Here is a 16,477-nt window from a genome sequence, read left to right as displayed (position 1 = left end):
CCAGCTCCTGGGAAAGCAGCCATGTGGCAGTGGGTCCCAGGGAAGGGCAGGTGGGTCCCAGGGAAGGACCCCTCACCCAGTCTGGTTTCACAGCGCTCCCCAGTCCAGCCCTCGGCACAGAAGCAGAAGCCGTCGCCATGCAGGCCTCCGTTGCACACACCATTCTCAGTACAGTTGCACTCTGTGAGGAATGGACAAACACAGCATTTATGCCTTGGTGGAAAGGCCCTGGGACAGCCACATGGCAGAAATGTGGCATTGGGGGGAGGTGTGAAGGTGGGCACAGGAGCCTGACACATCCCTTCCCGCCAGTCCTGGCCCCCTGTCACACATGCCTTTCACAGAGAAAGAGAAGCCTCTGCACCCACAATACCCCATCACTCCTCTCCCCTGGGATCCTCTGGAATGTGTTTCTCACTCTGAAACATTCCTTGAGACCCTGTGAAGCCCAGTTTGCAGTGGGAGGATGGAGGACTCTCTTTTCCCTTTCTTTGCTCTTGTCTCACATGGGCACAGATCCCTGCTGAGCATGTCCCAGGTGATGCTCTTTCTGTACAGGGTTCATCACACCTTCTGCATCCCCCAGCTCACAGCAGAGTGAAATACTTTCTCCCAAACTGGGGCTCTCAGCTGTGCTCGACAAACGAGGAGGGGTCTTTGATGCTGTGACCTTATGAGCCGTGGGCTGCAAAGGGGTGAGGCCAGCACCTCCCCCCTGTCCTGCGGGTCCCTGTGCCGCAGCCCCCGCCCAGCCGCGGTACCTCGGCATTCCGGGCCGTATCTGCCGGGCGCGCACAGCTCGCAGCCCGTCCCGATGAACTCCTGGCTGCAGTTGCAGATCCCTGAGCCGCCGATTTTGTCATCACAGGTCCCACGGTTGTTGCATGGCGCCTCCAGCCCTCCTGGGCACGCTGCAAATGGGGCATCTTAGTGAGGCTCTGGTGACAAAGGGACTCTGTGCTGCAGGGTCCCTTTGCCACCTGCAGACCCTGCACAGCAGGTGCTCCTGAGCTGCTGCTCACGGGGTGCTCGGACCACAGACAGCTCAGTAGTCTGGCCACGGAGTGCTGGGGACATCCCATGACAGGAAAATTTAGGAATGGGGGCAAGAAGGACAGATTTGGCACAGCTTCCAGCCTGGGAAGAAGCCCTGCTGTGATGTGCTGGGTCTGTGCTGTCCTGCCCCACACTAACAGTAGACTCACCCAAACACGTGAAAGCTGCCCATGGCACAAAGGGCAGATGCCAGGGAATGGTTGAGCACTGACAACATCTAGAGGTGAGTGACATGTCTGACACCTACCCCCAGCAACCCTGTGCACAGGGCTCTTCATAGAGACAAGATATTCTCCAAGGAAAGGGAACTTCTTGTCATAATCTGAGGGCATTGCTCCCTGCACCCTCCACAGGCTGGGGCTCCTTGCCGGGGGCTTTGCCCACCCTTCTCCAGGGGAGCACACTCATGGATGTAATGCCACAGGGGCCAGGGCCGGGCGGGACAGGGGCTCTTACCCCGACAGTCCCGGCCATAGTGGTTGGCACAGCACTGTGGGACCCACTGGCTGGACACGCAGCTCCTCCTGCAGCCTCGTCTGAGAGGCCCCCTGGAAGAGAAGTGTCTCCTGAAGGGGTCCCAGGGGGAGGAGTGTGATGGCCACGGCCGCCGCAGCAGGGAGTTGTGGTGGAACAGGAAGGTGTTCCTCAGCAGGTGATTTCCATAATAGTAGCAGTGCCTGGTTTCCCCCTGTGAGGAAACAGGCAAAACACAGAGATTGCCACATTGATCACTAATAACTCACCTTGACTTTTCTCGTGCCACTCATTCAGTTTTATGACAAGCAACAGAGGCTTCCTAACACATGCTGGGGCTGGTGAAAATGGAGCCCCAGAGGAACTTCAGGGACATGCCAGAAGCCAGCAGTGAGAATGGGGTACAGCCACTGCCTCCCAAGGCTGCTCACCATGGGATCCCTGAGCCACTCCCAGGCTGAGCTTTTTTGATATAAAGTGCCCAGAGCCACCCCCAGTGCTGTTGGAGGGACCCCTGTGCCACTGTCACCCACATAGGACTGACCCAGCAAAGACCACTGGACCCCATATTTTTTAGCCCAGCTACTGCATGACTTGGGGCAAGGCATGGACCATGTGACTGAGCCAAGGGCTTGCCACACACAGGTGAGCCTTCATTTTGCTGCTAAAATATGAGGGGCACATGGGTGTTGTCATCAGCCCCCTATGGGCCTCCCTGGTGACAAAGCTGTGAGCTTTACCCGTTGAACGGAGCCAGCAGGGCAGGGTGGCTCAAAGCCACAGAGTCCACAGCTCTCTGTAGATCCCTGTGGAGGGGAGAAAGAAACCTCACAACAACTCAATACATGCTGCTGCCTCTCTTGGCTGCTCAGAGCTTTGCCAAGGAAGGGCAGCAAGCCCTCCAGACATCCCTGTTCCCAGGCATGGGGCTGCACGGGTGGCCCAGAGCCTCATTCAGCTCATCATAGGCGCTTACCTGCAGCTCAATCAAGGTGAACTCGTCACACCGAGACCCCAGATCCGGTGGCTCCAACAATCGATCAATGCCATAAGCAATGCCCCCATTGAACTCCATGTGCCTCTGGATGATGGTGGCATCGCCGTTCCCCACCAGAATCTCCCCCTAACAGAGGAAGAAAGCAACCTGTGATTCTGGCACACCCTACATCCCGGCTGTACCACCCAAAAGTGCTTGGTTTTGGCTGTCATGGCTTCTTAATCACTCCAAGATCTCCAAAATCTCTGTGCACATGTCCTTGACCACCCTTCCTATTTAACACTTTTCACAGCCACCTCTCCTAAGGATGGCCTCTGTCCATGCAGCACGTGCTCTCTGAAGGTTGTGGCATCATGCCAGGAATCACGAACACTCACCACATGGGCTTTGCTGCAGCTGAATGAGATGGTGGAGCCATGCATGGTTCGTATGGTTTCAACCTGGGGCACATTACCAGCAACAATCTAAGAGGGAAAATGAAGAATGTGAAGGAGAGACTGGCAAAATATGGCAGTTCATGTTAAGACATGGTGAGGACAGGGGTCAGTGGTCAGCCTCAGAGGGGTGTGATGTGGCAGTCCCTGAAGCTGGTGTGGGTGGCACAGCACAACTGTGCTGGGTTAGTCCCAGATTCCTGCACAGTGAGAGGCCAGTGTGAAAAAGCAGGGCCTGGCTTTGCTCAGCTGGACTCTCCCCTCGCTCATACCCCTGTACACAAGAGCCTGTTTGTGAACCTTGCAGCTCCCCTGAAGCTGATGACAGAAGGTTTCAGCTCAGCCACCAGAGGTTCAGAATGATGCCATAGGTGCCTGAAATGCTCAAACAGCTTTGGGAGTTCTCAAGACAACGGTTACGCTGTGTGTTCTGTGGCAGCGGAATATTTGCAAGGTCACTCTGACACAGCCATAGCAGACTGTGGCACCTCGTGTGGCCCTGGCAGCTCCAAGGCTGTGTGCTGTCACATTCACCTTGGTGTCCCTGATGATGTGTGCTTTGAGGTAGGAGGCCAGCACGTCGCGGTGCTCCCTGCGGTACAGGAACTTCTGCTGGTTCTCCGGGAGGGCGCTGAAGGCGGCGTCCGTGGGCCAGAGCAGCGTGAAGGGTCTGTGCACGGGGTTACCGAGCAGCGGCAGCAGCTCCGCGTCCTGCCCGACAGCACAGGGACACAGAGGGAGAGCCCCGAGCCCACAGTGACCGTGCCCAGGCACGCAGCGCCTCCCCAGAGCAGCAGGGGCAGCGGCTCACCTGCAGCAGCTTGCTGTAAATGGTGTACCCAAAGGCCTCGGCCACGTCCGTGACATTCTGCTGCACAGGGAGGAAGGCAAACAACTGACACCAAGGGTTCCCCGTCCAGGACCAACAAGGCAGGGGAGAAACCAGACAGGCAACAACTACAGTAGCTAAACACAGCTAAACACAAGTTTATCACTGTCACCATCATGCTGATGGTTTGGCCTGGAAAGAGCTGGTATTCAGCAGCCACCACTTTCCTGATTCATCCTGGATAGACACTGCTATGGCAGGAGCTGGGATGAATTCCAGCACTCTGTTGTGCTGCACAGAAAATATGTTATATTCTGTAAAATGCAGGCTCTATAAGCCTCTAATGCTTGCTTAAGGAGTCACAAAGAGACATTGGCAAACTCATGCTGCAACCTGCTCTGTGCTGGAAAAGGAGTGTAATGGTTGGCACGGGACAAGATCCTCCTGCCTACATCCAGAACTGTTGTTCCCTCATGATGGAAAAGGCTCCTTATGTTCCAGATATTCCACAAATTCTGTCACCTTCACAAGCCAAATCTGTGGCCTCAGACAACCCCTAGGCAGTCAGGGACAGGGAGGAAGAGCAGCCCAGGCAGCTTTGGGCTGAGGCAGCACTGCTGGGAGAGAGATCCTGTCCCTGAGCTCACCACAGCCCCGACAGCAGGGCACGGCTCCAGCCTTACCTGTGAGAGCTTTGAGATGTTACGGCCCACCAGGTCACTGGGAATGAGGATCTTGTCGATGAAGTGAATGACCCCGTTCACACCCACGATGTCACTCATGACCACTTTGGCTTCCTCGTTGAGAGTGATGCTATTCTGCGAGAGAGGGGACCTGCTGAGGCCTGCGCCATCCTGTGGGCCCCGGGCAAGTCACCTGCCACAACCCCTTTCTTCACATGACAGAAAAAGTGACATCCTGACAAATGGGACAGCAAAGGGAAGTACCTCATTCACTGTGATCTTTATTTTGTGGCCAGATAAAGATGTAAGGGACACCTGGCCTTCCAGGTCACTGGAGAGCAACTTCTGGCAGCCCACCATGTGGTAGCGAAGCAGGTCTCGGAGGAGGCCTCTGCTCTTCCACTCCTCAAACTACAGACAGAAAACAGGAGTGAAGTCACACCAGGGCACTTTGCCTCGCACGCAGGACCCCCAGCCCTAATGAGGGAGACCTGGATTGCCTAAATTCCCTCTGACTCATCCCTGAGGGAAGATGGACCCCCCCCAAAACACACTGAAGGCACAAAACCATTTGAGAGCTTTGGGAAATTTCAACCAGCTTGACTAGTCAGTGATGGGGTTAAGATATCCCATTACACTGACACCAAAAAGCTGCCATTCTCTTATTCCTGAGAAGGAGTAAGGGGTCAGTCACAGATGCATGGGAGCTTTGTTGTTACCAGCCCCATGGGCACCAAAGGCACCACACACCACTGATCTGGCACAGTGCCTCTGAGGCCCACAAGACATCATCTCCTTACAAGAGGAGATATGTCCACCCCTGTCCAGGTGGTCTCCTCAGTGAGATGCCTCCAAACTTCTGCTTTTACACTGATGGAGAACAGGGGATGCCTTTAACTCTCCATGGTGCAGCCCCTTAGCCTTGATTCACTGGGCAGAACAGTCCCAGGGGGGACATTGCCACAAGTGGAGCTGTCAAACACCTGACAGAGATTGGCATGGGAGGGCACTTACCACTGTGGTGTTTCCTATGAAATCTGTCTGTGGGATGAAGACAGTGAAAGGCCCTGCCCCACTGAGTTCTTTGATGCTTTCTGCCTGTGTCAGAAGAGTATTTGTGGGAAGGGAAGCAGAAAACATTGTTCCAGTTAGCAAGACCCTTTGCAGAAGCCCTAGGTGGGATTTACTACCAGAGACAAGGACAAAGCTGTCACCAACCTGTATCATCCTAAAGAACATGGATGCATCTGGAATCCTTCCGAGCTCCTTAAACAAAGGGAATCAGCTGGTGTTAACAGGGTCCCTTCCACTGGTTCCTCACCAACCAGCACAGTGACCTGCTCCTTCCACTCCAGGTCACTCTCCCACCCCAAAGAGACACCAGTTCTCCTGACACACCACAGTAATCTTCCCTCCCTCACGGGCTCTGCAGGCCCAGATGCCATGGATGCTGCAGTGAGCTCTGCCAGCACCATTCACAAGTGCTGCAGGATGGAGTGGACAGAAGATCAAAGCTGGCTGGACCTGCAGCACCTCTCATAGGTAACTGCCCTGTGCTCATGGGACACCTGAGTGTTCACAAAATCTCACTGTGCTGCCACTGCCAGTTCTGGGATGCTGTCCAGCATAGGGCAGACATACCCTAGAAGGCAAATGCCCTCTCCTCACCACACTGACTTTCAGTAAGAGCAGAGGCACACACGTCCACCTCTTTTCTCATGGCTCCACTGTGGGCACTGTGCCACTGCCTGAAAAGGTCACCAGCTTGCCCAAGGACAGCCATTGTACTGGCAAGAGAAGTGGACATAGACTGCTGCCCTCCAGCAGGGTCCCAAGTCCTGGCATGGCCACAGGGGACCCCTGCCCTCATCCCACTGGGCAGGAGTGAGTTGCTTTGGGAAAAAACAAGATCACTCCCATTTGTTTATGACATGAAGCAAGCAGTCCCCTGGAGGTATGGCCAATGTTGCTGACAGCAGTAGAGTGTTCCTTTCCTTTGGAGCAAAGTCATTTTGCCGTGATTCTCTCCCATAGCTGTCACACCAAACACACCTATGATTTATGGAGAGTTTGCTCAAAGCACCTGTCTCCTCTCCCACATGACACATGTGACACCAAGATCTGCTCACCCTCTGGACAGGAGGGGGTGGTTTGCTGCAGGGCAGGGGACACAGAAGGTGCAGCACAGGCCTCTCACCTGATGCACTTTGCCACGGCAGGTGAAGCCATCTCCAATGCTGTGCCAGGAGCAGGAGCAGTTCCGAGTGCCAGGGCCCGTGTACTTGCAGAGCCCAAAGGGGCTGCAGCCTCCATTGTCCTGGCAGGGAAAGCAAAAGGCTGCTTGGAGGGGCTTCTCCAACCACCTGAATTGCTGCTTGTGTGTGGGAGCTGCAAACTCCATCCAGCCCAGTGAAAGAAACCATCCCTCCCCTCTGTTTAGTGCTTCCCAGCACCAAATCCTCCCATGAAATAAGACTTTTACACCTCACTTTGGAGCACAGGATCCATGACAAAGCCCCTGATTCAGAGGGACAGTTTGACATGGCAGCGATGCCTGTGAGCACAGAACACTCTGAGGCTTTTGGGCCTCACAAAATGGACACAAAGGAAAAAGCCCACATGCCTCCAGCCCTATGTCCCTCTTTCCACCTTGAGGGAATGCTGGGTGACAGACACAACTGCAAGTGACTGCAGGAGGCAATGGAGACCAAACACACAAGGAAATCCTTCAGTATGTGGAAAAGCAAGACTTCAGCTCCAACCAACCAGGCTAACGCTGTTCCTGCTGCTAACTCCTGGGAGAAGGGAACACTTCCAGGCTGTGGCCTTCACCTCTGGAAGCAGCCAAATGCTGACATACCTGTTCACACAAGTTGATGGGGTTGCACTGGCTCACTCCATCCCCACTGTAACCAGGCAGGCAGTTGCAGGCAACCTGGAATGAGAACAGAGCCTTGGGCTCAAGCTTGGACCCAATAAAGGAAACACACAAGGGCTGCCCTGGACAGAAGGTGTAGCAACCATTGCTGCCTCTGTGAATAACCAAGCTTGTGTCCACAACAAATATAACCCGAGACTGCCGCCAGCCTCTGGCCAGCAAAGCCATCTGCTCTCATGGAAACAGAAATGTTTTCATGCTCTTCCAAGGAACCTTCTCTACATGGAAGGGAGTAAGCACAAAGCAGCGCACTGCAATGGACAGGACTGTCTCTAGTGACAGCCATGACAACTTCCATGATAACATTGCCCTGACATCCACCCTCCACACTCACCTTCTTTGGGCCTGTTTTGATGCACTCTGCATTGGTATGGCAGCCCCCATTGCTTTCGAGACAGAGATCAATTTCTGCAGCAAAACAATAAGGCCAAGTTATTGCTGAGGGCTGCTCAAGGCAGCTGGGAACTGGTCCAAAGAGGTTTTGGGAAAGCAACAGGGAGAGCTTTTCCAGCTTGGGGAGCACTTTCCTGGAAAAGTGTCTTGTCATAGCAAAGGAAGAGGGTGCAACTGCAAAGTTACTCCTGACACATGTGGGTCTCCAAGCTGTGACAAATCTGCCCACAGAAAATTCCAAGCCTGTCTGAGTGTACTTTAAAAAATATGAGAGGACTGGACTCCCCCTATCTCCATCTTCACCCAGAGCACCACTGTGGGAGACTGCCCTCACCCTCTGTCTCTGGGCCTCTCCATGACATGCATAAGAGCAAGTAACCTTGCAGGAGTCTTTTTGTCTGAGACCAAAACACTGGTATTTTAGTCTGAAATTCTTAGTATTGATGCTGCTTCTCTGCTACTCCCAAAACACACCCTGAGCACTCACCCATGCAGAGTGTCCCGTCCCCAGCATAGCCCTCCTTGCAAACACAGGTTCTCTCTCCTGGGGACACTTTGGTGCACACAGCATGCATGGAGCAGCCACCGTGGTCCATAGTGCAGGGATCTATTTCTGTGACCAAAAACAAGAGGAGAAGAATCAGTTCAGAACACCTAGGAATGATCAACTGTGCCAGAATGATCATCTAGCTTAACAAAATCACAACATCTTGTTAAAATCTCTTTGTTTCCCAATGAAACTCTTGGTTCTTTAAGGACAAGGGGGCCTTAAAGAGGGGCCTTATCCAGACCTGAGACAGGTCAGTCCAAGTAAATAAGCTGAGCTTAAGTAACCTCCAAATTGGAAATCTTTCCCTCACAGAATTTGCTCACTGACAATGGTTAGATGAGAAAAAATATATTTACCTGAATAACTTACATGTTTGAGGGTTTTTTTTAGCTTTTTTACTCACTTTTCAACAAGGGCAATATTGAAAAGTAATTGGAATGTCTACAAATGTTTTGACTGTTACAATTTTATCATTTGTTTTTTTCCTGGTCTGTTTGCTTTTGACATAAACAAGGTATGTAATGTATCTCTGATGAAGTATCCTGAAATTTCACCTCTTTTTGGCTCTACTGCTGCACTATTACCTGATTTTGATATGACCAGAAGAATCACAAAGTTGTAGGGAATTGAAACACCCACATTCCCAGGATTCATGGCCAAAATTGTTATAACTTTGCCACCAATACTGTCATATTAGAACGAGTACAATCCATTCATGTGCATTCAGCAGTAAGAGCTGCCCTCCTACACTTTCCTGCCTTTTTATCCCTCTCTTGCAGACTTTAGCAACACCAGGAGCATCCTGTGTAAAGCTCTGGACTGGAAAACATCTCTACCAAAGCATGGCAGAGTTCATGGTGGATGGCTGAGAGGAAAAGGATTTGAGTGATCTTTCCTCTGGCAGCTTCCTGCCATTTATTTCACCTTGTCTTTGCTGGACACACCTGTACAGTGGGTGCCATTCCCTGTGTATCCAGCAGAGCAGAAGCAGGTTGGTTGGGAATCTGTGGAACTGTTGAGGCAGCTGAAACAAGACAGGCATAAACAATCACTGACAAAACCTCCTGATTTGCTCGGCTGGTGGGAAGCACTGTTCAAATCTGGCATATACAAGAGACCACAATGACCACAGGAGGCACATTCCAGGTATTCCTTTACAGCTTCAAACACTCCAGTCACACTGGCCAGGACCTGGTGTCCAGCCCAGGCCTCCCATAGTGCACCCTCACCACACCCACGAGCTTCTGCAAGGTGCAAGGGGGATGGCAGGGTCCCTGCCTAAAAGAGGAGTCTGGATAATGGATGGAGAAGGGAGCATGAGGGAATCATTCCAGTCCTGTTTCATTCCTTGGCAGGGGAAGAGTTTGTAAATGGCTGGTTGATTTGCTCCATGAATAAGGCCAGCCTTGGAGTGCCTTGGAATCTCTGCTTTCTGCCATCCACACATGCTAAAGGAAGTTAGAATGGATGTATGCCTGGACAGACAAAATCCTTGGGGAGACTACAGGTGGCTCAGGTCCAAAGGCAGTTCCCAGGAAGGAACTGACAATTATGCATCTTTGATGAGTAGGCACCTTCTGCCAGCCCTCTGCCAAGCCCTAAGCCAGAATCACCTCTGGGTAAAACTCACACAAACACACATGGATGACTCAGCCTCTCTTCTGCACTTACTTGGCCATCTGATGGCAAGTGTTATTGCATAAGTCAATCTTGATTCCTGCAAGAGAAAACACAAATATAACTTGGAATTTTCAGCTGGGGCCATTTCTGTCATCTAGAGAAAAGAAGCCTGCCAGGAGTGATGCTAACTCTCTTGCCCTATGTAGCAGCAGGAAAATCTCATGGGATTTATGTTTTGGCACTTCGCAAGGGAGTGAATTTGATGTTCTCTGTCTGAGCTAATGATTCAATTTGATTTTGTCTCTGTGACCTCTGCACTGGTTAGAACAAAACAAGGCCTGAAACCTTGTTAATCCAGAACACAGAGCCATTTGGTTTTGGCCCTTTTGAAGCAAAAGATGAACTGCTTTCATGCTTGACATTTACACTAGATAGGACAGCTCTGCTTGATTTCTATTTCTAAATTCACAATAAAATCAACCTTTATGTGCAAACCTTTAAAATCCCACGGTATTTAGAAGCTCAGGTTTCTCCTCACCCAAATGCTAGTTAAAATCCCAAATCCATCTTCAACATGTTATTTTGACACACAATGACAGATTTATTGAAAACTGCAGATCACGGCCTGAGCTCACCTGAGTGACTGCATCTGTGAGCAGAAAAAGCAGCTCAGCAAGCACACTGGGGCCTTTTGAAAATTCAAATCAAGCTCTGCCACCTTCTTAGGAAAGCAACAGGAGTCATGACCAACCCAATGTGGCTGGAAGCTCCCATTTCTCATTTCTCTCCCAGAGCAAGGGGCTGGTTTTGAGGTGCCTCTAACCTCAGTGGAGGTAGAAGCAGGGATAGGCTTTTCTTGGTTTACCAAAATAAACAGCTGGGGAAGTCACAGCAAATGCAGCTTGTTTGCAGGTATGAGAAAGCAGAGTCTGAAAAGGTTTTGGGGGAATGGAGAGTACATGTGGCTCTGTGGTCAGAGCAGACACAGCTGCTCTGACAACTCGATAGGATTTCTCTGCCGCTGTTACACCAGAGGCCCCTTCACACTCACGTACGTTCTTGGCAGGTGGGGCCCGTCCACCCTGGGAAGCACTCGCAGCTCCCGTCCCCTCGCAGTCCGTCGTTACAAATGCCATTGTCACAGGCACATTCTGCAGGGGAAATACAAACACTGTCAAACCAGCCAGGGCTCACCAGCAGAGTCTTGCTGCCATTTCATTGTCTGCCCTGTTATTACTAATCCAACACATCAACTTGCCATCAAGAAAATGTCCCAGGAGTAGCAAAAGAAAATGTCACAGGCTCTTGATCCCTCACTGCCAGGCCAAAAAGCCCAGGAAGAGATCACCTGCCTGTGCTTGCTGTAGTTTGTGTGGCAGCAGGAAGAGTAGCACAGCACAACACATGCTTGGTTTGAGGATGCTAAATGGGGCCACTCCTCTGGCTGGCCACAAGTGCTCACTCCTGCTGTCTCTCTCCCTGAGACCTGGCAGCCATGTGTGTGTGTCAGAGTCTTGGCACCTTTCTGCTCTCCCACCACCCCTCCTGAAGCTGAGATGTGGCCATCTTTCTGCAAGAAGTTTGGTAGAGGCAAGCTGCCATAGCCATCGGTGTCACCTGATTTGCAGTCGGCTCCGTATCGTCCCACTTCACACATCTCACAGGCAGTGCCGTGAAAGCCCTCCAGGCACCGGCACTCCCCGCTGCCCTGGAGGCCATCCTGGCATTCCCCGTTCCCAGAGCACCACCGGCCTGGCTTCCCGGGGCACATCTCACACATGTGGCCGTAGTAGCCTGGGCAGCAGACAGACCTCTGGAAAACCAACAAGAACAAGCTGGGGTGAGCCATCCTGTGCACACAGACGAGGTACAGCTTGATCGTGGGAGCTGCTTGATTCCCCTCTCTGTCTGACAGCCATAATTTCTGACAGCACATGGAAGGAACAGGTAGGATGGAGAGAACACCCTGAAATGGGGTGTTCTGTTGCCCAGACTTCATGTAAAGGTCTGCACCACCTTTGAGAAACAAAGGCCCTTTGGTGAGTAACTGAAATATCCTGTGCTCCTCCAACCTGTCTCCTGCCTGTGTCCCCAGTGTGTCTCTGCTGGGCAAAGAGAGGCTCTGACAGGAGGTGATTTGATTCCAAAGCCTGATTTAACTGCTCTCACTTTCTGCATCTACCCATGGAGGGAAGAAAATCATGACAGGACAAAGTTAGACATTACAGATGATGAGACACGCCATCTATTGAAGCAATGCAAAAGTGCCAAATGAGGTATAAGTACTGACTAAACTCTCTATGTGAGTACAGTAAGTCTAACTCCTCCTCTCCCTTTTCAATTTCCCATTCCCTGTAAAGTTTTCCAAGTGATACTGCAACATCTATAAGATGTCAAATTCACACAAGCCTTTCTTTTACCATTTTCTCTTTAAATGTTTTCTTCCAGCAACCCATTTTGACAAAACTGGTAGGGGCCATAACACACACAACATGAGGTGTGAGACCTTGTGCTCCTCCCTTTGCTTTGGCTCCAATGAGTCATCAGTTATTCGGGAAGGCACAGGCACAAGCAGAATACCATCACTCATGCCTCATTTCCTTAGGAAACCAGACTGCAAACATTCAACTCCTTCTCTTCCTCTGCAGGACAAAACCCAGACTAACAATACTGAAGCAGCAGATCCCAATCCATCACGGTGCAGACATTTCTGCAAATCTTTTGTTGTTCCAGTGCCCTCCACCTCCAGGATGGAGAGCGATTCCCAGACAACCCCAGCTATGCAACGGCACAAACACAGCCAGGATTTCAGCACAGCCTGCACTTCCATGGCTGTGCTTCTGACACCCATCTATCTTGTTTTTGCCAAAATGAATCAGAGGTAAGTGTTTTTCTCACCAGAGAAACTTTTGCACAGGTGAAATGGCAGCCCATTATTCCCACACCTGCAGAGCGCAATCTACAGCTAGCGAGATTCCTGCTTCCAAGGGGCTCCTGAGGATATAATCAACATAGACACAGATAGGAGATACTACAATATTTAGACAAATAATGTACATTTTTGTGCATATGGCAGTGTTCCTGATTTGTATCTGACAGGAATAGCCCTAAAAATCTGAACTATCCAGAGCTGAGACCAATGAAGCATCTCTGGAAGTGAGGTCACCACACAGAGTCTATTTTTTACCTGCCAAGCCCATGGTACACATTAGTCTGAATACTGAGAAAAAAAGAATTGGGAATTTTTTGGCATAGGGTAAAGCAGCAAGGCCTAAGAAGCCAGATGTAGCTGCTAGGCAATTCACAGCCAGCATGGAAATGAAATGCTTAGTTATTTTCCTCTCTGGATATGTTTGTCACTCACTCACAAACAAGCTGCAGGCACAGCCTGCAGCTGCATGAACAAATTAATGGTCCAGGCAGGGGAATTGCTACAGGCACTCTTAAATTGTCTTTCCTTGATAATAGTGCCAAAAGAGATTAAAAAAAAAAAAAAAAAAAAAAAAAAAAAAAAAAAAAAAAAAGCCTCTTCTTCCCTGTTAAGTGGGAAAACTAAAGGGCTCCTGAAATTCAGGCAAAACCTGGTACCAACTCTGGGTGGAGCTTCATGATTCATATCCATGTTTTTCCTGTATAACCCTCCCTTGGTTTCTGCTTGTTCTTGCAAACCTTGGCAATGGATGAGCCACAGAGGACTCAAGGGCACATTTTTTCAAGTATCAAGATGACACCTATAGAGCAATCAAAGGATCTCAAAGCACTATCTGCAACCAGTCTGTGAGCTGTCACATGAATCCAAGACTCACCATAAGAACTGATCCAGAAGGACACTTGATCCCCTTGTCACACTTGCCACACCTTGACTAGGGCACAGAGAACAGGACAAGTCACAAGTGTGCCCTCTACCCACATCACACCAAGACACTAATCTTTAATTACAAATGGTGCTCTACAGGCTGCTGGCTGGGACAAAGAGGTTTTTATCTTTGTGGCTGAAAACACCAAAAGAAGAGATCATATGCCACACCTTTCCTGAGTCTCAGGGATTTTTGTAGCCCTGGGGTTCCATCACACAAGGCTGCAAATACTTTTTTTCCTGATCTGTAGCAGGCAGTCTGACACTGCAATCTTCAGGTTTAGTGGCTTAATTGCCATGAGCCACAAGGTACATGCAAGCTGGACTTTTGGCCATAACTCCCAGGCAAACCAGGGAGCATTTTCTAAGGGAGCTTTGTGGTCATGGCATGCAAAAATTGGGCTGGATTTTCCTTCCACAGATGAATATCTGGAAGTCCCTGCACTGGCCAGCCCCATGGCTGGCACTGTGAGGGAGGCTCAGCAAGGGAACTGAACATGATCTGCACAAGAGCTGCATTAGATATACAAAATCTCCAGGTAGGAGGTGCCGAATCTGCACAGTATCCCATTTCACGAAGCTCTTCTGTGGTTACATCACAAGCTGTCTCATCCATGAGGACAGCCAAGGAAGGTTGTCTGTTACCCATCAGTTTGGCTCAGCACCTGGAGGAACCCTGTGAAATGGTGTCAGCTCCTTGGACACCACCATTACCTTCAGTATGGTGGTGGTATTGGCAGTGCAGCGATTCTTCTGGACCTGGAGCACCTGGGACACCCCGATCAGGATACCATTCCTCGTCTCAAAGGACTTTCCATCCAAAGGAATATTATTGACAAACTTCTGCAAAGCAGGAGATAACAGCTGAGACAATAACCTTTCACTCGTTCTGCATGGATTGCTTGGCAGCTCCAAGACAGTCCAGCAGTAAACTTGTGAGGGTGTGCAAAAGAGAAACAGGAGTATTGAGTCACCAGCCTTAGGAAGTGATAGGTCAATCCAGAGCCTCAGATGGCAGAACAGTCTGCCTCCCTTACCTGAGTGCTGTTTTGGTAAAACATCAGCCAGTAGGAGAGCCCTAACATGCTGTTCTTATGAACTCCACTTCTCAAGTCTGCAGGCAAGAGCTTCTCTCCCAGTACAATGTGGTACTGCACTGTTTCATTGTCCTAAATCCACAAAAATACAAATGCCTGGAGTCTTTTGACTCCCTAGACAATTCAGTCAGAGGTATGGCATAAAAAATGTTCCTAAGCACCTGTAATGGCTAATTAAGCCCACTGAGCCTAGTAACTCTCTGTCACAGATGACTGATCACACTTCATGATTCTGATACTTGATGAACCCATTAATGTTTTTTGGAACCTTTCAGAAGTCTGAAAATTGCCACAGCCAGCCAGGAAGTGGAAGATGTTGTGCTGTCTATCCACATACTAATTTACTCTGCCCTTGGGGTCCAAATATTCTTTTCAGATCCCACTGCAACACCCCTGGAAAGCCTCTAATTTCTCTGCCACATTTCTCCCAGCTTTTAGCATCAGATATTCTTCTGCATGCTGAAATCCCCTGAGTTTGTTTACTGTTTGGCAGCGTACATGCCCCTGCACCCACCACAACACATATTCAAACTGCAAGCAAGCAGTGAGCTTACCAGCTGGGTCACATTGGCAGCACGGCAGTACTCCTCAATGGAATTATTTCCAGGAACAAAAATTGTGTATTGTTCAGAGGACTCAACTTTCCCAATAAGCTGGTACTCCTAAAAAATGCCCAAACAGTAACATTAGCAATTACCCTTATACTCACTAAAACCCAAACCATGGTGAGATCAATTACAAAGAGAAGAGGAAAAGCTTGAAAATGGGATAGACAACTTCTACTCAGCCATACACATCTGATTGCTTGCTCCTTGTCCTGGCTGACATAAGAGCAGCTTCCCAGCTATGAAAAAGCCTTTCCTTTCTTCTGATTTTCTCTGCTTTGTATCACAGCACCTGCAGTAGACAGGTCATCTTCCACTGTAACACATGCCAGTGATCTAGAGATCTAACTGCAGTTATGGAACTCTCTGGCTGCTCAAAAGCTTTCCTAGAAGATCCCTCATGTAGGACACACACGATCTCTCTTTCTTTCCAGGCAGCCCAAATTTAGGTCCCCCAGTAGAGGATGAGGTGGCATTTGCTCCAAAGACTGTTGTGACAGTGACAGCTGTGCTCACCTCGACTGCTTACCTCTAGCAACTCCTGGAATGTGCTGAAGGAGGCCACTGTGCTGAGCTGCTCCTGCAGACCAGGAGGGCTTGGTGGGATATCTCCTGGGGGTGGCAACAAAACCTGCGAAAGAGCGAGGCTGAGCAAGGGGCTGAGGGGAATCTCACTGGACTCCTGCCCTGCTTGCAAGAAAGGCAATTAAAAAGCCTCATTTTACACAGTCCTGCAATAGCCTGAACTTTTCTATCAGCCAAGAGAAAGGGAGCTCTCCTCCCACTGGTCCTGGAGACAAATGTTTTAAACACTGAACACTGCTGCACAGGAAACATCTGGCAGGACCTTTTGATAACCTCATATATTTTGCCTTCCTAACCATCCAGACATGTGTTCCTCCTTGGCCCAGAGGCTGCGACACAACCCTGCTGCTACAACTACAG

General features: G+C 50.3%; 1 protein-coding gene across 1 annotated transcript in view; it reads right to left on the bottom strand.

Moving 5' to 3' along the window:
- Positions 1 to 16,477, bottom strand: part of STAB1 (stabilin 1) — a 52,794-nt gene that overhangs the window by 5,402 nt on the left and 30,915 nt on the right. Inside the window, exons 33-58 of the mRNA XM_053989804.1 lie at positions 16,062 to 16,163; positions 15,482 to 15,589; positions 14,868 to 14,999; positions 14,545 to 14,673; positions 13,781 to 13,837; positions 12,873 to 12,968; positions 11,592 to 11,787; positions 11,030 to 11,125; positions 10,026 to 10,071; positions 9,299 to 9,378; positions 8,292 to 8,417; positions 7,746 to 7,819; positions 7,334 to 7,408; positions 6,671 to 6,790; positions 5,692 to 5,739; positions 5,488 to 5,571; positions 4,738 to 4,884; positions 4,474 to 4,608; positions 3,773 to 3,832; positions 3,496 to 3,672; positions 2,905 to 2,991; positions 2,507 to 2,653; positions 2,271 to 2,336; positions 1,513 to 1,744; positions 762 to 911; positions 77 to 181 (exon numbers count right to left, since the gene is read on the bottom strand). Coding sequence (XP_053845779.1) covers positions 77 to 181; positions 762 to 911; positions 1,513 to 1,744; positions 2,271 to 2,336; positions 2,507 to 2,653; positions 2,905 to 2,991; positions 3,496 to 3,672; positions 3,773 to 3,832; positions 4,474 to 4,608; positions 4,738 to 4,884; positions 5,488 to 5,571; positions 5,692 to 5,739; positions 6,671 to 6,790; positions 7,334 to 7,408; positions 7,746 to 7,819; positions 8,292 to 8,417; positions 9,299 to 9,378; positions 10,026 to 10,071; positions 11,030 to 11,125; positions 11,592 to 11,787; positions 12,873 to 12,968; positions 13,781 to 13,837; positions 14,545 to 14,673; positions 14,868 to 14,999; positions 15,482 to 15,589; positions 16,062 to 16,163 — 2,875 coding nt within the window. The remainder of the gene's footprint in view (positions 1 to 76; positions 182 to 761; positions 912 to 1,512; positions 1,745 to 2,270; positions 2,337 to 2,506; positions 2,654 to 2,904; positions 2,992 to 3,495; positions 3,673 to 3,772; positions 3,833 to 4,473; positions 4,609 to 4,737; positions 4,885 to 5,487; positions 5,572 to 5,691; positions 5,740 to 6,670; positions 6,791 to 7,333; positions 7,409 to 7,745; positions 7,820 to 8,291; positions 8,418 to 9,298; positions 9,379 to 10,025; positions 10,072 to 11,029; positions 11,126 to 11,591; positions 11,788 to 12,872; positions 12,969 to 13,780; positions 13,838 to 14,544; positions 14,674 to 14,867; positions 15,000 to 15,481; positions 15,590 to 16,061; positions 16,164 to 16,477) is intronic.

This window comes from Vidua macroura, chromosome 13 (genome assembly GCF_024509145.1).
Source record: "Vidua macroura isolate BioBank_ID:100142 chromosome 13, ASM2450914v1, whole genome shotgun sequence".
Classification (NCBI taxonomy): Eukaryota; Metazoa; Chordata; class Aves; order Passeriformes; family Viduidae; genus Vidua; species Vidua macroura.
The sequence above is the reverse complement of the archived record's forward strand: the minus strand, read 5'-3'. Positions and strand labels throughout refer to the sequence as shown.